The sequence below is a fragment of the Haemaphysalis longicornis genome, unplaced genomic scaffold, assembly GCF_048455015.1.
Source record: "Haemaphysalis longicornis isolate Haplotype H1 unplaced genomic scaffold, Haemaphysalis longicornis Haplotype H1 scaffold_168, whole genome shotgun sequence".
Lineage (NCBI taxonomy): Eukaryota > Metazoa > Arthropoda > Arachnida > Ixodida > Ixodidae > Haemaphysalis > Haemaphysalis longicornis.
Genome location: NW_027526274.1, coordinates 411,507 through 436,417, shown reverse-complemented (window position 1 = coordinate 436,417; position 24,911 = coordinate 411,507). Strand labels below are relative to the sequence as shown.

General features: G+C 47.6%; 1 protein-coding gene across 1 annotated transcript in view; it reads right to left on the bottom strand.

Moving 5' to 3' along the window:
- Positions 1-3,316: 3,316 nt before the first annotated feature.
- The window catches only part of LOC144166316 (beclin 1-associated autophagy-related key regulator-like), a 49,535-nt gene continuing 27,940 nt past the window's right edge, over positions 3,317-24,911 (bottom strand). Inside the window, exons 8-11 of the mRNA XM_077695842.1 lie at positions 19,164-19,317; positions 16,630-16,800; positions 6,486-6,633; positions 3,317-3,904 (exon numbers count right to left, since the gene is read on the bottom strand). Of these exons, the coding sequence (XP_077551968.1) occupies positions 3,815-3,904; positions 6,486-6,633; positions 16,630-16,800; positions 19,164-19,317 (563 nt within the window). The 3' untranslated portion in view covers positions 3,317-3,814. The remainder of the gene's footprint in view (positions 3,905-6,485; positions 6,634-16,629; positions 16,801-19,163; positions 19,318-24,911) is intronic.

The window sequence follows — 24,911 nt, the reverse complement described above, 5'->3', positions numbered from 1 at the left end:
TTCTCGGTTCGACACACTGGTTCTGTGTTACCTTCTTGAAGGTCTCCTACGGCGACGTTTCGGCCTGTGTTTCTCGTCCAGACACGAGCACCTTGAAGGGCTTCAGGAGCAAAGTTTTGCCCAGTATCTCTCGCACTAAGCACGCACACATCACCAGTTGCCGGTTACGCGCGTACAGGAGGAGGGGGTGGAAGTGGTGAGGGTACACGCACACCCAGGCTCCATGCATTCACCGATGACATGCCCGTTCAGCTGGTGGATCTAAACATAAACGCCTCACGGCCCAATGCAACCCAACTACTGTCCTCAGTGGTCGAGCGTTTGAGCTGGTGCGTTACGATGTGGGAGGAGAACAGGGCCATTTTTGTCCACTAGAATAAAACTCTAATCCTTCTAAGTTTAATTTGGCATGTTAGAAGGAAAATATGCTGAATCGCAAATTACAATTAAACGTGTTTTGTTTTCTGCCCTTCTTCGACGGCACCTAGCTTCACCTGTCCTCGTTCTTTGCAGAGTGGAACGGCACTGAATTTTTTTGCGTTGTTGCTTCGTGTAACGTTCGCAGGCCGCAAATTTGGCCAGAAGATTACTTAAGTTATCGTACAAAAATTAAAGCTGTCCCACTCAACGTGGAACCTGTTGGAAGTGCAGAGCAGTGATTCCCCATAATGGGCTGTAGCGCCGTTATCCGCTCACTGCTACCACCCAATGCAATTCAAATTTCCCGCTTCTGCAGTGCTCGCACGCCCCTTGCCTGAAAGAGCGCCAGTGGGATTTCCGTTCTTTCCGTGCCTGCTTTTCCTCCTACACGTGCCCATGTTGCACCACGACTTTTTTTCGCTTACTATCGTAAAAACTAACCCAACGAGCGTTCCGAACTAAATGAACGCGGGTGCTGCCGGTTAATTACGTATATTTTGCCTCAAACGTACCTATAGTTTTCTTTGCGTTAAACAATGCAGAGTTGTATGACAAGCGCTAGCGGTTCCCGAGTTTCAAACAGGTACGACTATTTAAACCGCTTTGTTTTCGAAGCCTCTGCGGGACGCCCTACGACGGGTATGCCGGGCTCTACCTGGGTCCGTTATCTCGCTGCGTCGCCTGATTCCGGCAGTCGCTTGACATCGAGCGTTACAGCGAGCTACGACGACAAGGCGAGCCCCTACAGTGCTCTGCCCTTAAAAGACATCTTCACTGTAGGCTTCTCGACTTTGGCTGCTCAAAGCAGAAAGCGCGGTTTACACCACAGGTGTGCTGGAGACACGCAACTGGGAGCCCGCCAGGGAGGCACCAACAACGAGCGTGCTGTTCCGTTCCAAGTATCACCTCCCAGGTGTGTGGCCTTGCTTTGCAGTCGATACGGCCATTGCCACGGGTGTCAACGATGTGTCAGTCTGGCATGCCGTTAAGCAGCTGCTGTTTGCATTTCCCCTCAACCGTACCCCGAAGTGCGCATAATTCGTTTGTAAGGGCTGTGTATTGCCTTCATTTTTATTGCACTCTGCACTAACTGTGAACTCGCAGAAAATGTCTTTCTGCAATGTAATAGACAAACCAATCCATGGTAGCAATGGTCACTCCGCGTCTCGTTACTTGTTGCCATTCTAGTGGCTGAGCAATGACACCTGCAGGTCTTGATCTGTCCTCACTTGCTTAGAGTTAACTGGCCCAGCTATGTGTTATATGCAACAAAACTATTGTTATGTGGGAGTCAGGAGGGACTCAAGTCCATCTTGTGGCCATAGAGAAGGCGGTCAGCCCCGTGGTCTTGGTATGATTAGGCAAATCCTCCCTCTAAAACGACAAAAAAAAAATACGGAAGTAGTGCAAAGATGAAGCTCAATACCACCGAGGCATTTTTCCAGAATGCAAGACCTGTCTGCCAAAGCTAGTCGTTAATTATTTCCCAACTCGCCTTGTTTCTTTTTTTCTTGTAACCTGTTACAGACACATTACTAGCACTAGACTTTTGCTGTTTCTCGAAGGAGAGGTAAATGATTTCCATTCTTTAACTTTATTCACCATGTTAATCAACATGGTGAATAAAGTTAAAGAATGGAAATCATTTGGAAAGAATGGAAATCGTCATGCTTGAAGGAGCTTGCAAATGCAGTTTGAGTGCCACACAGAGGGTGCGGTTTCTTTTCCATGAACAAATAATAACCTTAATTATTACACTGTGTCAGATGTTTGAAGTGGATAAAGAGGTAAACGGTGCTTGATTCAAGCCTCTGTTGAGAAAGTCACAACTGACCTCTCGGAAAAAACAAACTTTTTGTTTCACACATCAGGAAAAAAAAGAAATGCACTGGTTTCTAGAATCCACAAATCATCATCTTTGATTGTTCTAAGCCCTCCCCCTACCTTCCTCACACTTCCAAGGTCTCCTGTTGTAACTGCAAGATTTGAAATTACCTGACTAAAGTTCCCAATTTAAATACAATGCAAGCATTAAACCTTGTCTGCCTAGCTTTTATATAATTGGGAATCAATGTTTTTGTCTATGCTTGGTTATTGGCCCATAAAATATGGCCCCACATTAATTCATTTTCACACTGCTACCAAGATGAGGCCGAAGTCTGCTTTTTTGGGTACTATTTCGACCTCTAGTGCTGGCATCCTGTACAAGGAGAAGGGACATCTTGAAGATATATTGAGGCATATAATATAAGAAAAAAGGGGGTGTGGTGCCTTAGTGTGCCGTCGATTCATTTACATGAGAGTGAGTTCGGATTTTTAAATCGCTCTGTAACGTAAAATATATCACGCGCCTTCATCCTCACAGTCTGTTTCATGCCTGTCATGTTTTAGAAATGATACGCTGGATTGTGACGTATGTATGATGTCTGGTCACATGGGTTTGGGTTGTAGTATTTAAGTGTGTGTCTGTTCTAATAAAAATCAGTTGTGAGTCAGCGCTGTGGTTTGTCAATTCTTTCCCTAGTGTCCGTGTTTAAGTGCGCTACCTTCAAGATGTTCCATATGCATTACCAACAAGCCCAGTTGTCACTTCTTCTACAAGGAGAAGGGTCTTCTACGAAGAGTAGCTTTTTTTCTTTTTTCTCTCAGCCATATCTGGCTTGCTCCACCCACAAGAAGTCATCACAGAGGAGGTTAGCGCTTCAAATAAACAAGACACACAACAGAAAATGGACAAGTCAGGCACTCTTGCCTGTTTTCTGTCCCACCCGTCCTGTCTGTTTTCTGTCGTGTGTCTTGTTTCTTTGAAGCGCTAACCCCCTCTGCGACGACTATGAACCAACTAGTCCAGCAGCAAGTCTTATTAAGACAATAAGAAGAAACCAGGAAAGAACGGCATCTCTCTCTTTATTACAGCAGCAATCATGGGGAGCACTATCTCAGAGCTGTCTGGCTGTTGTCAACCCTACAGGGAGCATTCGAGACAATTTTTCATCAGCATCTGCTACACCGGACAAATTTTTTTTACGTAGAGTCTCCTACCACGCAAACTCCACTTATTTTGTCAAAAAAATTATTCTCCTTTCCTGCTCCGCATGAGCCCCGTAAATCAGTCAGAGAAAATGGCATCCACGGCTCAAGCCAGCCAAACTGCCTAGGGGGAAGCAAAGCTTAGAAACAATGCTCGTAAACAGCGGAGCGCAATTATAGCAGTCATGTCCGGCATCCAAGGATGGCATGCGGCTGGTGCATCCAACTCTTCAACAGCGCAGAATCGGATGCTGTTGAAACGAGACGGCACAGCGCTCTGTGCGACTCGTCGCCTCGCCCTTTCAGTCTCGAGAGAGGGCGGGGTGAAGGGCGTCTAAAGTTGTCCGTGCCCTGGGAGGCTGCCTCACTTGGGCCTCCAGAAATTGGTGACCAGGGCTGCAGCGGAGGAGAGCAGGCTACTGCTGGGCGGAGGGGGTGGGCTGCTCGGTCGCCACTGCACGCAGGACGGGAGACAACATTGGTGTCTGGTCAGGACATGACAGTCGACCGTCACTTGGTCGAGGATCCACAATTGCTCAAAGGGAAAACTAGAACAGGCAGTTAACTGTTGCACCGACACCTTCTACACACCTCTCCTCCTCTCGTCTCACAGAGGAACACCGTCACATCACCCGATCCTCGCTCAGTGGATCAAAAACAATGTTAGTACCTTAACATTCATGTCTGTGCGAACAATGACGACGGTTTTTGACGGACGAACCATTAACAGGTTCACCGCAATGGTGCAAGCAACTTTGCAGGGCAGCACGCAACAGCTACGAATAGCATGAGGAGTTGCAACGCTACTATGAAGCTCGCATTTTGAGGTCTGTTTTGGTTAACACCAAAATGGGCAACCGCACTGGTTCTTTCGAGACCAAACTGTTTTCGTCAGGGGAGATTTCAAACTGGCCATTCCTGACAACCCTTCAGAACAGCAGCAGCCTCTTTTTATGCCAGAATAAAAAGCTCGACGGCAGTCCATAGGATAGAACTTAGGCGTGGCTTTCTTGCAAAGTCATACAAAGCACCGGTGTTTCATGGGGTGGACAGAATTAGCTATTTTAGAACCTGCCCCCATAGAAATCATTTTTCACTGACTGTTCAAGTAATCAGGCACGGAAGTACAGCTGCCAATAACGGAGTTAAACAAAACAGACCGTGAAAGATAAGTGTCGTGCAAAGTTGGCACCCAAACAAGCCAACAGTCTGGAGGGAATCAACATTGAAAGCATTCACAGTACTAGCAATGCAATACCTTGCATGTAAGGACTTTGTTAGTTAGCCTCCTAAAACGTAGCCCACCATGACCAAGATACTTCAATACAGCTACAACTACAGCTATTTCTGGCCTCTAATGCGTCCCTTGTGCCAGTGTTACATCAAGCGTAAAGCCCGAAAGTTTTCCGCCACTCCTTGCTTTTTTTTGGACAAACAAGACATCCTGTGTGGCTAGAGTGGGGCTAAGTGAGCTCTTTCAAATTTAATACAGCCGCAGTTTCTCTTTATGGTTTCTTTAAAGGGGGACGTGGCAAGTAAAACAACTATTTTGTTTATGAACCAAACTGAATCACATTAGGAGCATTTATGTAGCTAACCATTCTAACAACAAAACTTAAATCAGTTTAACGATACCATCGATACTTTTTGAGTTAGAAGACTAATTACCAGAAACTTGCAATCAGCATAATTAACTAATTACGCAAGAAGTCAACAAGATTTTTGCATCAGTGTGATCAGAAATGTATATTCTGTGCAAAGAAGGTATTAGATTACTGCACTATATTTGCTAGGCATAAAGAAAGAACAAGAAGAGTTCCATCTTCCTTTCAAAATCAGAGATAGTTTCATGTCGAAAAGAAAGTGAAACTTCTCTCTTTCTTTTTGGACACCTAAAGGAGATAAATCTATATTCTAATAGCTTCTTTGCACGGAATAGACCTTTCTGATCACGCTGACGTAAAAATCTTGTTGAGTTCTTGCCTAATTCGTTAATTAGTTTTGGGGTGACTTTATGAAGGTAATTAGGCTAGATATAGATCTCTTTAAACTGATTTAAGTTCCCTAGTTAGTTAGGTTGGTTAACGACATTAATTCTCCTAATTTGAGTAAATTTTGTCCATAAATAAAAACAATTTTACTTGCCACGTCCCTCCTTAAAGGGGCCATGAAGACAAAACACAAGTTTACTTCATTAAAAAAATTGCCTTGTCAGACTCATACTGACACCACTTCTAACGTAAACTTCACTCAAATAAGCTACATAATTGGAAAAACAGGGAATGGCCATGCGACCCACTAGTTCATTTCCCGAACAAGAACCCACGATGTCATACCAGCCAGCTCTGCCATTGGCGGAGGCCGGTAAAAGCAAACGCAAATTAGGCAGAGCTTATAAGCTTGCCGAACAAGCTATATGCGCTTAAATTTAGGGCACATTCCTTTTAAAGCAATAAGAATGGTGGGACATACAGTGGAAGTTACGTATTAAAGCACACGTAAACATAGAAGTACCGATGCAAACTGCTGTTGGTAGTGCTCGCACTATGCTTGGTTTAGATACACAGGACTGCGGCGCTTTGAGGTTGTCTCAGACGACACTGGCCGATTGATGCAAGCAACAGTGTCTCACATGTTTCACGAAACGATTATTTTCTCCCTGAACAAATACAAGCCAGGTTTAAATACGGTCAAACACAAACCAAAGGCAGAAAACAGCTTGCTGCGGTATGGTGGCGCCATCTAGGTTCACTAACGCTAAACAAGGCTTCCCAATCGGCTGCAGAGCGTTTGGTTCCTCTGACGTCATTGCAGACCACGAAAACGCATGATTTAGCGGGAAAATCAAAATTTTAACCTAAACTGATTAATTTCTCAGTGAATAAAGCATCGTTTGTATCCAGACAAGTGCTTGGGCCACTATAAAACACGAAATATTCCGAATAAAACAAACTTGTATTTTGTCTTCATGGCCCCTTTAAGCTGCCCAAGGCTTCCCAAACGGCCGTCTGCCAGCCGGCAGTGTTCGCACTGACCTGCACAGGTGAGGTGGCCTCCGAGGTGTCTGTGACGTCCTCCCAGTCGTCATTGTCGTCACTGTCGGCATCGCTGGGCAGCAGCTCGGGCCCCAGGCTCTCCTCGAGCGAGGCCCACAGGTCGTGGCTCATGTCCACCGGCCCAAACCTGCACACGTGCACACAGGCCCCCCCATCAGCCAAGACACCCTCACCGATCAGGTCAAAGCATAGAGTTTCTTACAATATAACTAGAGGGGAAACTGGCGCTGCGATCGTACGCCTCAATGGGCGTGATGGGTAGTTCTGGATTTGGATTGGCGCTTGATGGCTTGTGGAACTTGCTATAAATTGCAGGCAGTTTCGCTTTCGTTTTGGATTTACATGAACGCATTTGCCTACGCGGGGTGTTGGGAGGAGCGATCAAAAATACGTTTCTCCTTGAACTGCATGCCTCGCGTGCCCTGACGCCGCCCTGAGTGGAATGTTTTATAACCAGAGTTGCGAATTGGGTGGGTTATCAATGCATTGCCGCACAGCGAGCACGAAAACACAAATGACGGTGCTCTGTGCGGCAAAGTTGTCTGCGAATAAGCAGTTGCAGCGCGGCTCATTCGGCAGAGCAATGTATTGTCAAAGCTGACGACGGTTGCGAATCGCTTGGAACAGCCACACCTTTCGTGCGAACGCCGGCTCCTACGGCGTAGAACAGCAGCAGCGGCGGCTGATAGAAACGCAGCTTGATGTATGTCACTATATAACTTCTCCAAAGGTAATTGGTTTCTTTTTTCTTATGAGCACAAAAATTTTCTTACTATATTACAAACCACCAGCACCGAAACTTTTACAAATAGTTTTTAAAGAAGTCCGCGTTCTGCTGTAGATGGCAGAAAATGGCAAACCTGCTCCACAAACCTCCTCGACTCCGCGTCCGCCTTTTATTTAAACGTGCCGTTTTATTTCATACAAAACCGGTTTTTCGTCACTAACTTTCTTGTTTGCCATGTAATTTGTAAACGGAGAACCGGGCAATGAGAGCTCTTTTGTCAAAAAACACAATTTGCACAGGCAGAGGCCCGTTTTGATCCTACACAATCCGGTTCCAGAACTACCCATCATTCCCATTGAAGCGTAAGCGCCGCTGCCATGTTCGCGTTGACACTAGTGCCAGTTTCCCCTCTCGTTATTTGTATGAAACTCTAAGGGTCAAAGGACCAAAGAAGGACGATAGTGTACAGTGTATAACACAAACCTCACTATGGGCTGACCCCCTAAACTTGTTTACAAAATTTTGAAGCGAAAGCTTCCTTAGTGGGACCGACTGTGTCCTCTCAAAAATTTAATGCATCTTCCTAAAGACCGGTTGGTCAACCAAAATGTTCTGGTAAGACCTCTCTATATAGCGTGTGTGTGAAACTGGGCTTATTCCATTGTGGCGAAACGGCTGCCTGAAAACCATGAAAAAGGAACGGTTCTACGATCATGAAGAATAAGCAGAACAGTGAACCTTTGTATCATAAACCACATATCATTATAGTTAGGGTTGTTCGTTTTCGGGTTTTATATTTTTTCAAATTCGGGGGGTAAAAATCGGGCGGTATTTTTCAAACTGATATTCGGGGAAAAATCGGTTTTTTTGCGAAACCATTCCTTACTTCGGGTTTTTTCGGGTTAAATATACGGTTGTACTTATCAGAACTTACACTGAGCTTATCAAAACGTATCACGGGCTTTTTAAGTATAACACGTTAAATTTGGTGTTTCAAGCTGGTAATTGGGACAGACACCAGAGTATTATAGCAAATACAGTATACTACCCGAAATTTTGTGTTTGTTTGAAAATGAATCAGTGGTGTTTGAAAATGAATGAATCAGTAAACATTGACTCTTAGAAATTAGTATACATTTTATTCTCGAAAATCTGGTCATCGATTTTTTACACGTCCTTGTTGACATACATTATCATCTGCATGCGCAACATGTCAGTCTCCATTCGAGATCTGTCCGGTCGTTGAACATATCTCAGCTGGGAGAAAGTTCTCTCCACATCACAGCTACCATTAGCTAGGCACAACAATGTCAGTGCAGCTTTTGCAAGCCTTGGGTAGTGAGAAGTAGAGTCATGCCAATACTCGATTAGTTCGACAGCTGGGTTTGTGGGGCTCGCTTCCAGCAAATACTGGTTGAACTCGTCATTAAGGGAATCTACATTGTCGGTTACGGACATGAACAGAGGTCGGTAGTCCTCAAATGACTGCCCCAGCAGACGCTTCTGAAACGGATCAAGGACGGCTCCCAACTTCCACAAAGTTAGCTGGTTTTCCTCTTTTTCTGAGACGTTCCGTCCAAGAGTGCAGCGCCATTTTGTGGCGAGTTTCGTGCAGAACTCTTCAGAACATGTTTTTACTAAATTAGCGCTGCGCTTGGGTAACATAGACAAAACAGCTTTGGCCTGATCGCTTTTACCGATCATCGCCGAAAGCTCCCCGACAATCTGCTGCAGCTTCACGTTTACCAGGTGATCAAAGCTGGGCATCAAAAGCTTCCCACTTTCAAGCGTTTTCTGGGCTTCCAAAAGTGGGCCGAGTGCATCTCTCATCAAGATTGCCTTCGCATAAACAACTTCTTTTTCAGAAAGTATCCCTCGAATAGCTTCCGCTATGCTGCTATCATGCGAGCTTTCAGCAAGTTCTGTTAACGAGCTCCACATTTCTACGACTACCACAAGTGCCTTGTAGAAGCTTTGCCATCGATTCGGGACAACAGAAGGTGGCTTCTTAATGTCAGGTCCAAAGAGGCCATTAGAAGAACAAATTTCAGTGTACTTTTGGTAAAGCTTGTTAGCGTGCTTAAATAACGCTCCAAACTTAATCACTACGGATCGAACATCAGACATGCATGGTAAAGAAATGGCATGGTCAACACTCACATGAATAAGGTGTGCTATATCTTTCACAAGCAAGATTTGGATCCCTTCAGCCTGACAGATTTCTCGAACCATCTTTCGCATGTACTCCGCTGAGTCTGTGGCTACTGCCACAACGTCTTTCCACGTCTTGCCAACCGTCAGGAGCGCCTTGCTAACTGCGCTGGCCACCGTGTAACTGTTCGATGCATTTACCCTGTCGACGTCGACCAGAACAACGTGCTTCTTCACGTTTTTCTGGCTATAGTAGCACAGGAGAGTGTTGATGGTAGGCACACCAGTGATGTCTGGGGATTCATCGACGATGACGCTCACTTTCACATCTCGCATATCATCGCGGATTTTCTCCATGTCCTTGTCAAAAGCTTCTTTCAGGTATTTCAGCCGAAGTCTTTGTCCTGTTGGCATGGTCTTCGCGGCCTTGCAGTATTTGCGTGCGAAGTCTCCCAGCGGTCCGTCCGCCTGGTGCATGCTTATTCCGCTGTACGCTAGGGCACGAACAAAGTCATGGATAACGCCGTCCGCTTCAGTTTCTTTCGCACGCTGTCTACAGGACATATCAAAAAGCGTCTGCTGAGACATTCCCGCAGTCTCAGCTTCCTTGGAAGCCGTCTTGAACTTCTTATGACGAGATGACATTAGATGCTCACGAATTCGGTCGTAGGGCTTCTTCGCTGGATCGGTGACCATCTCGGTGTTGCAATATTTGCACACTAACGTGCGGGTGCCTTCACTGTCTTTCGTTGCAATCTGGAGATCTTCATGTTCTTTACACCAGTCATCCAGTGTCTTTCGTTTTCTTCCCATCTCCACGCTGAAGTTTCCGGTGCCGCCTTATGTCCGCGACGGTGGCTTTGCGCTCACAAGACGCGCCTGGTAATGCTAAGTGAGGATGGCGATATGCGTCTCGTTGGTTAGAGTTCGCACCAATCAGAAGCCTGATTCACTTCGTCACAGAAAAACTGAAAGAAAACCTAAGAGACCAACCTTGGATCGCGTTTTGTTCACATTCTCTTCTCGTTCGTCTTTATCCCCACCCACTAAAAAACGTGACCCTTTTTAGAAGTTCTTCGAAAAAGAGCAATACCACAATTTCCAGAATTTTGCTGCTCCTGTCAAAACAGGATTTTGAGTGCAGTGGCTTCTTTCTTTCTTCTTTCTTTCGAGGTTTTTGAGGGGGGGGGGAAGAAGGAGAGAAAAGGGCCCGAAACTGTCTGGCGTGAGGTGCCGACACCTTATCAGGCCCGGGGAGGGGGTGGGGGAGTATGGGGCTTGGCTGCCCGCTGCGTCGGCTCGGCGGCGGCGGGGGCTTGGCGGTGAGAGGAGGGTGTCACGCGAGAGAGTGAGGGGCGTTCGCGCGGGGTTGGACGCTGGGGGAGGGTATGGCTGGCTTCTTCGTTGCTCGCCGTCGCAGGAGAGAGGGAAGGAATGCGGCTTGCATTGGGGCACGTGACGTCCGCGCGTTGCATCGCCTGAGGGGTCGGAGCAGGGACGCCTTTCTCCTCGTCGCCGGAGATGCGCGGCGTGTTCGGTTGTTGGCGCCGCTGCTCCCTTGCTTCCTCCAGGGCAGTCTTCTTTCCCTGCTTTTGTGGCCATTCGAAAGGAGATATCACCAGCTGCGTGATGCGCGGGGGAGGAAGGACACCACGCACGGCTCTCAGCAGGGCCGACCGACGAGCGCGTCTAAGTCACCGTGACGGAGGCTGGCTGAAGAATAGCGATAATAATGCGGGTTGGAACCCACGCTGGTAAAAAAACCTGTACACAAAACGTCTTCGTCGCTCAATCTCTCCCCCACCGACTGGTCACCCGTCCCTTCCGCGTGAAATTCTTGGAAGCAGGTGCACATACCCGAGACTAATCTGCAGTGGGCAAAGGGGCAGATTTCTTTGCTTTTCTTTCACCCTAAATTTGTTCACAATGTACTCGAAGCGTGGCCGGCCTCAAACGTGTTTCCCACTTTCTTCTGCAAGCATTTTTTTAGGGGGGGGGGGGGGTGCATGTACGCCCTCACGGCGACCTGTCTAGAAAGCGGGATAAAAACTGCAGCGCTACTCTCCAAGCAGCAGGGTGAAATGCACCCGTTTGTTTGTGAGCGGGGCGCCAGGAGAGAACGGCAGACCGTCAAGAGAGAGAAAGTGGTTCGGGTGAAAAGGAAAGGAAGTGCACTGGGGATATTATTGAGCCCAAATGTGGGCTCACCTGCATACAACCCAGTGCGGGGAGGGGAGGGGGAGGAGGAGGAGTAGGGGATGTAAAGATTAGAGAGGAGAAAGGGGTGACAAAGGAGACAGGTAGTGGTGAGAAGAGAAGGGGAAGAGCATCAACACGAGTTAGCAGCAACTCACGATTGTGCAGATCGCTACAGGGAGGTTTATTCGGGGAGAAATCGGGTTTAACCCGATTCTCCTGAAACTTGTTCGGGGTGCAAGAATCGGGTAAAATCGGGTTTTACCCGAAAACGAACAACCCTAATTATAGTCCATTTAGATCATCTGCAGATGCATTTTGGGCCTTGGGAAGTTCGACAACCAGGTGCACGCACTGTCAGCAAAGATTGAACGGAACTAGCAGAGGTTTTGACGCACTCTTGACGAAGTTTTGATGTGACAAAGCTTTTACACTTCTGTCAACTTTTTTAACGAAGGAATGGTAAAGTTTTTTTGTAGATGGGTTTGCACCAACATTTTATTTATTAACACTTCTGCCTGCTCGAGTCACTCATCAGAGCTGTCTAAATATTCCTCAGCGGGCAAAATCTGCATTTTGCGCTTCACAAAATTGCACACCCAACACTTGTGAAACTTTTCACGTTCTTAACTGTCCTTAGCATGTGGGCTCACTCATTTTGCAGCGGACGGCCTCCAATGTGAGTGACCGTAACACAAAAATTTTGGCGGATGCTTAGAATTTCCTGAGAATGCGAAAACAAGAACCTAGTTTTTATTTATTTATTTACTTATATACCTTAAGGGCATCGAGGGCATTACTTTTTGGGGCCGAAAAAGGGTAAAAAAAGCATTTTCTCAAAAATGGCATTTTCGGCCTCCACGGCCATTTTTCAATCAGTCTGTAGATTTCCTCATCAAAAGGCACCATATTTTGTTTTTATTATATTACAATAGCATTTTAAAGTGCACTCTACAGCTCAGTAAGCGCAGAATTCGATGGTGAAACGGCACTTTTCTTGCAATGCAAAGCTAGCATTTCATCCTCAGATATCTTGGCACCAAGAGCAGGTACAACTTTAATTATTTTTGCTTCTGATACCGAAATGCGTGGAGAATACAATGTTGGAAACTAATTTTGCAAATGGAGGCCTTGGAAAATTATTATTGTGTTCAATTGGCACCACCCGAGAGCCATTTCTGGCAGAGCGCGGGAGGAGCGAAGTTCACTGTATTGCAAAACGACCAAAAATAGCTGAATCAAAAAAGTTCTTCCTAAGTTGTATTCTTTAGTCATTTGTCTGCCTAGCCACGTGGTAATTGCCATTCTGTATGGCGTGGTTATTTTGTAACTGCGACCCAAAATAATGGCAATTAATCATTAACTCAAAATACAATCAACTTACAAAAAATCTAATGGCAGATTTGAAATCAGCACAAAAAACTCTGTAACGCAGTGCAGTTTCATTAAAATTAGTTGGTAAATAAAAAAAAATAGCTCTAAGACCAGTCTGCCCCCTTAAGGGTGATAATATACTCAATGGCGTAAACTCTACATCATAGGCACAAGCTAACTCCCGTTTCACGAAGAAACCCAAGGAGGGGGACCCTCTTTTCATCGCTGTTGAACTCTCTGTTGAACTCTGTTGGGCAGATGCCAGCAATGGCAATAGTCGGGCACTTGCACTCTCACGGTTGCCAGGCTGAAATCTGCATTTTGCAAATGAAATGATTGCTACATAAGACAAAGTGTCGCTTTCGAATCCAGAAACTCAACCTATGCTCCAATTTATGACATAACGAGCATGGGAGGCTTGTCCTTGTCCTGACACGCTCAGAATGCGACGCAGAGAGCATGAACGGATTGCAGGCGTGTGCCCTTTTGCTCGGGTGATAGTGCCAAGGGTCGGCTGGAATAGCAATCATTTGAGCCCAAGCCAAAGTATTGAGTTCCTTTTTTCACTCGTTTCTTACCGCACCTGTTCAAATCAATCACTGGTGATTGACAACGTAAATCGTCAATTTCACCTGATTCAAATTGCCTCTACTAGCAAAGACACAGCCAGTGGCTAGCCGAGGAAATGCTTTTGCAGAATCAGAGTCGTTCCCATTCATGCTGCAAAACTGTAGTTCTTTTTTGAGAAAATTGGCAGCAACTAAAGGGTGCAAAAAAATGGGCAAAATTGAGGAATGACTGTTGCTCGCCCATTTGTCAAAACAAAAGAATGCCCCTTTATTCGTGCCATATCAACACTTCGATTTTTGTGATCAAAGCACCGGCTGTGAGTACAGTTGAACCCCTTTATAAGAGACACGTACCAGGGACCAGTTTCTGTCTCTTATATGAGATGTCTCTTATAAGCAGGGAACCATGCTCTCACTTACTAATCAGACCCAAGTTGAATGTGGGCACCGTATGACTAAAATAAGCTCAAAAGAATGCTACAGCATGTCGCAAAAGATTCATTCTAATTTATGTTTGGTCCCCAGAATTTATGAAACAGTTCCGAATCTGCTTCATGACTGTATTTACACTGTTTCATGACTGTATTTACACTGTTTTCTAAACCGATTCTACAAGCTTTTTTTCCTTTCACTGTTTGCAGAAGATGAATCGTAGATGCTGAATTCACAAGCCTGATGAATAGCCAGAGCGCACAGCTTTTTCCACTCTGTGCTCTGGCTATTCATTACGCTTCCAGGACTCAACATATGCGATGCTTCTTGACTGGGAGCTACGCGACTGGGAGAGCCCGCTGTGCAGACGCGCTCCAATGGTTGGCAGTAAGCTTCAACCACTTCTGCTAGTTGCATTTCCATTGGCAGGGCTTCTCACCGTCGTTTCATAGCTGACTGAACCACTGTGTGTTTGCTGAAGTTATAATAGCGACTGCAGGTGTCTGTCGTCCACCTGTGTTTCCACAATAGAAGCAACTGCAATTAGTGGCTGGTCTGAAGTTAAAATGTCTGTTACAAGCGGGATTGTTGATTAAAGTTCAAATATGACTTGTCCCTTATAACCAACTGTCTTCTGCATCCTCCGATGTCTGTCATAGAAGAGGTCAATTCAATGGGAAAGATAGGGCAGCCAACCATGTGGGCGAATAGTGTCTCTTATACCCATTTGTCTCTTACATCCATGTCTCTTATAACAAGGTTCAACTGTAGTATGAAACTCTATGGTAGCAACTTCTCAGCTCAGCTGTCACACTACAAGAAGTGCTTCATCGCTAGTCGTAGTGCCCGCCTAAGAACGACCGAATCGTGTCAAACGCATCCAGAACATCCCGCGGGTTTGCCCTCTCTGCACGCTTTTCTGCTTGGTCCTCGGCACCGAGTTTGTCCGAGCATGCAAGTGAAACCCAGCTTCTTATGTTGACGAACATTGCCAGACAGTGGCACCTCCCTGTTCCAGTGCTGTTCAGGAAACTAAGTGAGCCCCACTTTGTTGGCGTCCAGAATGGCCACAGCCGTCACTGTCTTGTTTTGCACACGTGCGCCATTAAAGAGTGGCATCCTTGCTTTTCCAAATGCTAGAGCGAGCTGCAAGCGATTCCAAAATTCCAAACTCGTTGGCGCTATGCTGTTTTCCTCCACTTGGGCCACTGACTTGGGCAATGCTGGCTGTATTTTGTGGCAATAAAAACTTCCGCCTTAGATTGAGAGCAAACGTGTCGATTGCCCCACACACAACGATCGCACGTGCACTGTTCAGCAGTAGCCGGCTGGCGTCCCATCATAGCCCAAGCCAAAGCCGCGTCGTGAGTCACTATGTGTGGCCCCCTGGTAGTGTCGATGCGAGGCTGCCTCCACGGCCGCGCCTGTTGCATGGTCTTTCATGTAAACAAATACGGCGGCGGCCACGCACGTGTGCTGTGGCAGGAGTTTACCCAGTTCGAGCCCAGAAAAAGTGCATTTTCGCCCTTTTTGGACACTGTTAGCCTCAAATGGGTACCGTATTTACCAGATTCTAACGCGCACTTTTTTTTCCGAAAAAATAGGTCGAAAAATCGCATGCGCGTTAGAATCGGATACAAAACCGAAACTGCCGAAACAGCGGAAATTTCGTCCCACCCATCGCCAGCGCCATCTCACGATGGCACCAAAGCTTTTAGCAACGATTTTTCGGACGCAGCAAGCCTAGGCGCCTAGGCTTTTCTATCGGCGTTCACAGAAATCGTCAAATCGTTTCACTTGTGTGCTTGATAACAGCAATGGCAGCAGCGGCTCCCACGCGTTCAAAACGAGCGGTCGGCTGAAGCGTGCACCTCTGGAGAAGCTCTCGGGATGGGCGTGCGAGGCGTGGGCCACGATCCCATCGACCATGGTTGAACGTTCGTTCAGAAGTGTGGCTTCGCGAAAGCGCTTGACGGCACCGAGGCCAAGAGATGTTGCGGTCAGCGGAGAGCGACGAGGAGTGAGATGAGTGAGATTACTTCGGGAAACAAATCGCCTGTTTCTCTCGCATTCGTTTGTCTGGGTCACAAAGTCCCGTGCGCGTTACAATCGGAGGTGCAAGTTTTTTCGGTTTTTTCGCCAGGAAAATCGGGGGCGCGTTAGAATCGGGTAAATACGGTAGGTAAAATGCCGACCGTACTTTTAGGGAATTTTGTTAACATGGTATCGCTTTCCAAAAATGTTCCGTCGCTGCGAGATATGAAATACATGGGCTTCTGTGGACGTTTGCCCGAAATCCGAAAATATTTCATTGTTGCAGGAATTTTGTCCTCAAAGGATTTCATTGTCGCAGGGTTTGACTGTAGTACTTAAGTGCTTGTGGCTGCTGCAATAAGCCACAAAAGAAAAACCATGGAAACATAAGTCATCACTGTTTAAGTTAATGTTTCCTAAATCGTAAAAGAGGCTTAATTTTATCAAGTTGTGCAAATGTTCAGCAAAGTCCTGTTTTCGTCCCCTATAGGTACTCCATCAGCCCACTTTCCCCTCAGCTACTACAATGAAGAAGGGGTGCTTCGCGCTGCCTAAATTTTGTAGAGGAGTTTTGCAAATGGTGCATATTAAAGAACTGTGGTGCCAACCCCTCCCCCGGGGGCCAGAGACCAGAGCGCACCTGATGTTGCCCCGGTGCTGCACCAGCAGGGCCAGGTTGCGCAGTGTGGTCCTGGGGCGGAGCAAGGGCGGCTGCAGCCCCTGCGACGCGCACAGGTGCAGCACGTTGCTGTTGAGGCGGGCCACCCAGTTGCGGAACTCCTCCTCGCTCTCGTCACGTGCTCCAAACTGGCTGCACAGGACAACAACCAATGCATTCCACAAATGAGCAATTTTACAGCGGCAGCTGTTAACGTTAACGCACATCGCAGCCCGTAAGAGGTGCGCATACTCATAATGAGAGCATACTTGTGCTGAGAAGCAGCCAACTTCTCGAAGCTGGCAATTCAACATCAACATCGTCATCAGCCTATTCAGGGCCACAGTGGGACGAAGGCATCTCCCGTTGACCTCCAACCACTCCTGTTTTGCGCTGCCCGAGCCCATTCTTTGCCCCTGTATTTCCCTATTTCGTCGCTCCATCGTGTTATTGGCCTCCCTTTAGTTGTAGACCCCCTCTTGGTATCCACTCTGCTACCCTGGTGGTCCCCTGGTTCTTGATTCATCTAACTACGTAGCCAGCCCAACTGTACTTCTCAAAGAAGCCATGAAGACAAAATACAAGTTGGGTTTATTAGAAAGACTGCTTAGCCCCGATAACAATGATACCAATATCATCACAATCTTCAAACAAATAAGGGAGATATGAAAGAAAACGTGTGAAGCAGTGGCGACCTCCCAGCCAATTTCCCTCAACTTTTCTACGACGTCACGGGACCTTGTTTGTGCAATTGGTGGCCGCCTAACTGAGCTGTCGTGACGACACATGACTGGACGTCTGTAATGGGGCCTCTAGTTCCGTTTGACCGCATCACTTGAATGCTAACGTGCAGTTAACGCACTGAAAATTATGTGTTATTGTTGGCCCGTATGACGTCATTCGTGCTCATAACACGTCACTGTGGCACGAAATTTGAAAGTTTTTAAACACTTCTTGCTTTTTTTCGTTAAAAAAACATCTTTTGTGGCTGTAATGGAGCTGAGTGAGATACTGAATCCTAGTTCTTTCAAATTAAATGAAGTTGTATTTTCTCTTCATGACTCATGGCACTAAGGGCTGAATGACTTTTTGTTTTAACTGAAACATCACACATTTTTAAATTCCCTCGCCTTTTTTTTTTTTTTTTTGACGGCCAATGATGCCTTATTTCTTAAAGTGAAATGAGTAATTACAGCCAGCATATGTCTCTGCTGTTTCCCATACATTTCTTTTCGTGACGCTTACAAAAAGCATGTCAAAAAGAAGCCACAGTGAACCTAGCCGGACTCTACTCCATCATCGCTATCTCCCAGAAAGGCTGTTCTCATTGGCTCTCACTTTCGTAAAAGCCATCAGAAACAGGGCCTTTAAACGCCATCTTAGTGTAGTGGTATGCAAACACCGTGTCACCTGGCCCGCCCAATGCCTATGGGCAGGGCCACGTAACACCGGCGAAACTTCACGAGAACGCCCAGGGCATGCTGCCACCTGGGAGCACATGTTGAAAATGCATACGCAGTTGATCAAGTAGGTTGATGGCCTACAGCTCGTCTAAGACACACACCTGCCACACAGGCTGATTGTGGGGCACTAAAGTTGAGCCTAAAAGGTTTACAATCTTGTGCATGCAATTCTTCGCCTGCAGCACTGTCATTGCCCCGCCCAAACATCTTTTTTCCAACTTGTGCAAATGAAAAATCACAGGTGTGAATGTGGCAGGTATCTGCTCAGACCCACACATACTCTCAAATGTGCTGGTACAAAGCGCTTTCAGTGGTGCCCCTACAGGCAGCACTCGTGGCCTAGTATAACATGTGTTGCCCTTTGAGCTGCTATGTCGTAAACGGTCTCCCCTGTACCGGGAAACCAACAATCAATTCTCTAAGGCCACCCACACGACTGTGTGTGTGCCACAGGGGGGAGAAAGAAATTCTTCACAGGGAAGGAAAGTGTATTGTGGAAAAAGTGTGCCTATGCATTCCTTACAGACGGTTAACCAGTGAAGCTGCAACATGTGGCTCTGCCCACACCGCCGTCACTCCCCGCCATTATCACTTGAGCTATACCTCATGCTGTAGCTCACTGCGAGCGTGCGCTGTTCTGCAAGAGAGCCTCTTTTTTCCACCTTCCAATGCGCCATTCCCATTACCAGAGTAAGCTGATGTGTGTGTGTAGCTACGCCATCTGTGAACCCAGCCGGTCTCTCTCTCTTCTCTCCTTATTCCAAAGTCTCCGCCAACTCGCTTACCTGGTTTCTTCATGCATGCACGTGCAACTGTGTTGGAGGAGTTTTCTGCGTACACATGAACATCGGATCTTATCACCTAGCCATACAAAAATATGCTATAAAGGTCGAAGAGAGTGAGGACAGGAGTTGCGGACTGGTATCCTCATTGCCGCAGACGGATGCCATCATGCGATCGTCATGGCACAGCTTTGGCCTTGGGGCCCCTCCCATCCTAGTAAAGAAGAGATATGCGCAGCAGTAGCGGTAGCAGCAGCAGCAGCACGTTTACCTGTAGCAGAGGCTGTGTGGCAGGGGCAGGTCGAGGTAGAAGGCCAGCACGGCCACCATCTGGGCGGCGTACAGGAGCCCTGCCGACAGGGCGTAGCCCACGTTGCGCATCTCCTCCGGCGTGGACGACCACGCCCGCTCCTGCTGCTCGGCCACTGCACAACAGGGAAGAGGGGGAGGGGGAGGGGAGAGGGTAGCCATCACTACCACCGCTAGTCGCCTACACACACAGTCGCCATCCCCTTATTAAACTTCGCAGCAGGACAAAGTCACCACCCTGATTTGTTCTTTTCCCTAGGTTATTGTTATTCACTACTTCCTGCCACTGAGCTCCACGTTGGCACCCTACCCCTCATTCCCACCGTTCCCACAGTGGGTGGCTATGTTGTTACTCGGGCCGTGAAGCTGTCGTCAGCCACATTTTCTGCCCGTCGTCACCTTTTTTCCTTCTCTTATTTCGACATCATCTTCACAGTGCCACGTACACACGCATTAGGGTTGGATGGGGGGGGGGAAACCTCGAATAGCAACAGAGGCTCTACGCAAAGGATGTACCTGCTGGATACCTGGAGTTTATTTTGCAGCTCTTTTAAACAAAAAGAGAACACTGAAATGAGCTGTGACCATTGTCTGATTATTAGGGGTGTGCGAATATTCAAAACTTCGAATATTTGATTCGAATTTCTCGGTATTCGAATCGATTCGAACGGCACTTTTATTGTTCGAAATATTCGAACCACCCAAAACTAACAAATAAATAAATTCAGAGCGTGTCTCAGCAGCAAAGTCGCGAAGCATATACACGGCGAACGGTACGTGCTTTCGCAGACTGTATTGGTGTTTATTCGTAGTTACAGTGGACTCTCGATGATACGATTCTGGGGGTGCGAATTTCGGGATGATACGAATTTCCGAAAAGTCCCGGCAAAATTGCATTGTTTGCAATGGGAAAAATTTCGGCTGTTACGAACGGACCTGCGCGGCCCGGCGGAAGGTACGAACGAGCCGGCGAGGCACCCGACTGCCGAACGAGCAAGTGACGGCTCTCGCTCCCCTGTTTGTCACTCTTTCTCCAGAAACGGCTGGGCTGTTGTTTTCTGCTCGCGAAAACGCTCTGCGCACGCCCAACGCGCGCTGACAACGCCGCGAAACCACTCCCACGCTGCGCGCGGCGCGGCCGGCGGCGTCAACATGGCGTCGGCTCCAGCCGCGAAGTGGCGCGGGCGCTCGAGCAACCGCTTCTAACCGCTCTTTAAAATGCGGCTCAATGGAGACACGAAGTTGATTGTGCGGTAAAGGAGCTGATAATGCATGCGAAAACGGTACTATAAAACATCATCCGCGCCGCTAGTGAAAGCGCCCATGAAATATTTGCCGGGGTTCTAAGCCTAACCATCTCCGGCGGAGCCAAGCCGGCTGTCTCGATCTCATCGCAAGTAGTCAGGCTCCTCCATTCTGCCGCGCGCGTCGTGCGTCATTTTCTGGCCGAGGTAGGCGCTACCGCGGGCTCGAAATCGTCGATGCGGGCGTGAAAAAACAGCGCTCGCCGAGCCGAGGCGAGCGAATCGCGTGCAAAAACGCACCATGCGGTTCACGCTTGACTGTTTCGGCGTGTAGCGAGCTTGGGCACAGCGAGTGAGGAGACGAGCGCGAAGCCACTCCAGAAAGGGCTGCTTTGCGACATGGAGGTTAAAAAAAGCAGAAAAAAAATCACGAATTTCTTCACGCGAAAGTAAGAAAAGAAAGAAACGAAAACTTTTTTCAGCGCCCAATTGTTTGGTCTGTGTTAACGTTGGTTCATACGAATTTCGGATGATACGAATATGTTTCGCGGTCCCGCGAGATTAGTATCATCGAGATTTTACTGTATCAGCGCGCGGCAACGTGCACGGGCTCGGGCATGCCTCGCTGCGCGTCGATGAATGCTAGCAGAACAATGAATGAATGAAAGTTTATTAATGATACGGGGGGCTTGTTAGCCTAGTTGGGGAAGAGGGGAAAGGGAGTGGGGTGGCCGTACACTGCTCCCCGAACATGTCGAGCAGTTAACCTTTCTCCATATTACCATTTAAGCGAGTGCAGACCCTTAGTTGAGTGCAGTGGCATTGTGTAATTCCTAATTTTACTTTGTGTGATTTGTTGTGCAATAAAGTTGCAGTTTTTGTGTCTCTAGATGGTGAAAACTTTAATTTTACAAAAAACAATAAGTATTCGTATTCGAAAAATATTCGATTCGATTCGAACTTTGTTTTTATTATTCGAATTCGCTTCGAAATTAAAAAATTGATATTCGCACACCCCTACTGATTATCCAACAAGACTATAACCTGGAATGTGAAGGCCACGTTCAATCAGTTTTTCATGCCCACCGAGTACATGCATTTTTTAAAAAGGAAAGCGATTTTGAAAGTGAAGCTTTCCTCACACCTGGGCCATGAAACACACACGTGGGAGGGCTCTAGGTTATTTTTGATCATGAGAGGATCTTTGCGATGTGCCAAAATCTCAAAGCACAGGAGTGTTCCAACCCGGCAATTTACTAATATTGCTGTGACAGCACACCGAGAAATCCGCACTGCTGAATTCTGCAGACTGGTAGCACGGTAAACTTGTAAGATTTGTGCCTGAGCAAACAAAAAGTCAATACAATAAAAAAGCGGTTCAAAAACAACGTTTAAATGGCCAAGACAAGATGAAGACATACTGCAAACTCGGGTGACGTCAGTGCAGTAATTGCTGCGGCAGCAGCAAACGGCACGTTGCGTTTTTTCTAGGGGTGTGCGAATATCAATTTTTTAATTTCGAAGCGAATTCGAATAATAAAAACAAAGTTCGAATCGAATCGAATATTTTTAAAATATTTTTCGAATACGAATACTTATAGTTTTTTGTAAAATTAATGTTTTCACCATCTAGAGCCACAAAAACTGCAACTTTATTGCACAACAAATCGCACAAAGTAAAATTAGGAATTACACAATACCATTGCACTCAACAGATTAAGGTCTGCACTCCCTTAAATGTTAACATGGAGAAAGGTTAACTGCTCGACATGTTCGGGGAGCAGTGACAACCTCCTGCTCATCACCACTTTACCAGATATCGAAAACAGCCGCTCACTTGAGACACTAGTAGCTGGCATGCCCGAGCCCGTGCACATTGTCGCATGCTGATACAGTAAAATCTTGATTATACTAATCTCGCGGGACTGCGAAAAATATTCGTATCATCCGAAATTCGTATGAACCAACACAGACCAAAAAATTTAGCGCTGAAAAAAGTTTTCGTTTATTTCTTTTCCTACTTTTGCGTGAAGAAATTCGTGATTTTTCTGCTTTTTTTAACCCCCGTGTCGCAAAGCAGTCCTTTCTGGAGCACGTAAAGCTTCGCGCTCGTCTCCTCACTCGGTGTGCCCAAGCTCGCTACACGCCGCAACAGCCAAGCGTGAACCGCATGGTGCGGTTTTGCACGCGATTCGCTCGCCTCGGCTCTGCGAGCGCTGTATTTTCACGCCCACATCGACGATTTCGCGCCCGCGGTAGCGCCTACCTCGGTCAGAAAATGACGCAGTACGCGCGCGGCAGAATGGAGGAGCCTGACTACTTGCGATGAGATCGAGACAGCCGGCTTGGCTCCGCCAGAGACGGTTAGGCCAGTCCGCGGCATCTTAGCCTTCAACCCAGCATCCCGCCTAATTGTGGTCGTAGCGCCAAATCCTCCCCTGGCGAGCCTGGGCGGGCAAAAGTGAGTTGTAATTGCCATAGCAACGTCACCGCCATCTTGAGCTTGGAGGCGTACTAATTGTCATGGCAACACAGCGAGGAGGCGCGAAATGGGGGGGAGGGGGGGGGGGGGACTGATGCTTTCCTCCCCCCGCTTCTTCCCGCCGCTCCGCTGCCGGCCCGCTAGCGCGCCTCCATGCAGGCGTAGGTACGCAGCTGGGACAGTAACACGGCAGCAAAAATCGCACTTCAACACTTTATTCATGTTACGAAAATAGGACCGAGCACAAACGCAACGTGCCGTGATAAGCACTCATGTTCGACACGGCATAGCATAGGTTGACATCGAACACGGTACTCTTAGTTGTACAGCTCACGACACCGGCGCTATTGTTCAGATTAAATTCACGCTTTACGAACGAGTGTCTCACCTTTTGCTAACACGAAGCAAAATCACTTCTTGCTGCGATTCCTCCCTGTGCGTGGGGCATATAACCGCTCTTGTGTGGTCTTCAGAACGCTGTCACGATATTTCCGCTATGCTACGACTCGCACGCGAGCCCCACGGCTTCTCTCGCGCACCGGCGCCGCTGTTCCTCTGGCAGCTGCGGCGACCGATACCCCGCTGTCGCGCATGCGCGCCTAAAGTCGCGCTGGGAAGAGGTAGAGTGGGAAAAACAGTGAGAGAAGGAGGAGTGTTTTGCTTGCCCCGCGCCGCTGCGACTTGGAGCGCGTAAATCAAAGAGGAACTAGAAAAAAGTCACCTCGGACTGGTTAGGCTTAGCACCCCGGCAAATATTTTATGGGCGCTTTCACTAGCGGCGCGAATGATGTTTTATAGTACCGTTATCGCATGTGTAATGGACCTCGAGGTCCACCGGCTGCCAAGCCGTCGAGAGAGAGCGGAGAGTGCACGTCTGATGAGAATGAGGGCTTTAATGGAACTGCAATGCGTGGAGCGCGAGCGCGTGCTACCGCGCGGTCCGTGCTGGTGAGATTGATGATGATGGGTGTCATCTGCTACAGCGCAGAAGAGAAAGAAATTCCAACACTCTCCTCCGCCGACGGATGACGTAAGTGGGCCAGAGTTGAACGTTCTTTGTAGAGCCGAGGCGTTTCTTTCACTCGGGGCTTTGAACCCAAACGTTCGGAAGGAAAGCCTCGTCGAGTCTTCTTGTTAACTAGTTGTCGGGTGCGTGTCGTTCGAAACTTGCGGTGAGCATGGGCGAAGAAGTCTGGTACTCCTTCATGTTGAATCTGTTCGTGGGCGTGCTGGGTCACGATTGTTGCAAAGTGCGTGTTCTTCGGTAGAAGTGTCGGGAACTGTGCTCCATATGTGTCGCAGGTGGACGCCTTTCGCCGAACTCGCAATAAATCGTCGCCGTCAACGAAGAGACGCAACGTCTCGATTGGAGTATGCGAGAAAAGATGCTTCTTGCTTATAGAGTTCGTCTTTACGTCAAAGTGATCCTCTTCCTTTCCAACGAGATGATGCGCTTCCCGCTGCACTTCAGTGGTCCTTTCATCTAAGCATGTTAGGATCGTTTCTTCATCTTTCTTTGTGGGCTTGGCATCTTTGCTCCAATGATATGTTAGGGTCTGGAGCCCCATCTTCGTAACGCCAAGGTGATCCGCCGGGCAAACCGCTGCTTTCCGCGGGAGCGCAATCTCATGTCCTTCGTCCATGTTTGGGAGTGCTTTTCCAAACCGTGCCAATACCGGTTCGGTGTCCGAGCTTTGTTCATCCCAGTACTTTATGCCGATGCTTTTAAAGACTGAGTCACGGTTTAGAACTTTCAACTCCTCGTTGTCTTTCACCGTCGCTGTAAGCATGGTAACGCTTCCACAGGGAGTACTGTTGCCTCCTAATGGCATTGGTCCTTGAACCGTCCAGCCTAGCAATGTTTCCGCTGCTTTTAGCGTCGTGGTCAGTGACTTTACATTGCCGGTTACTAGACTCCAGTAGTAGTCCGCACCAATAACAATCGATGTTTTCATTTCGCCGAGTCGTTGTGCGCTGATGGCCC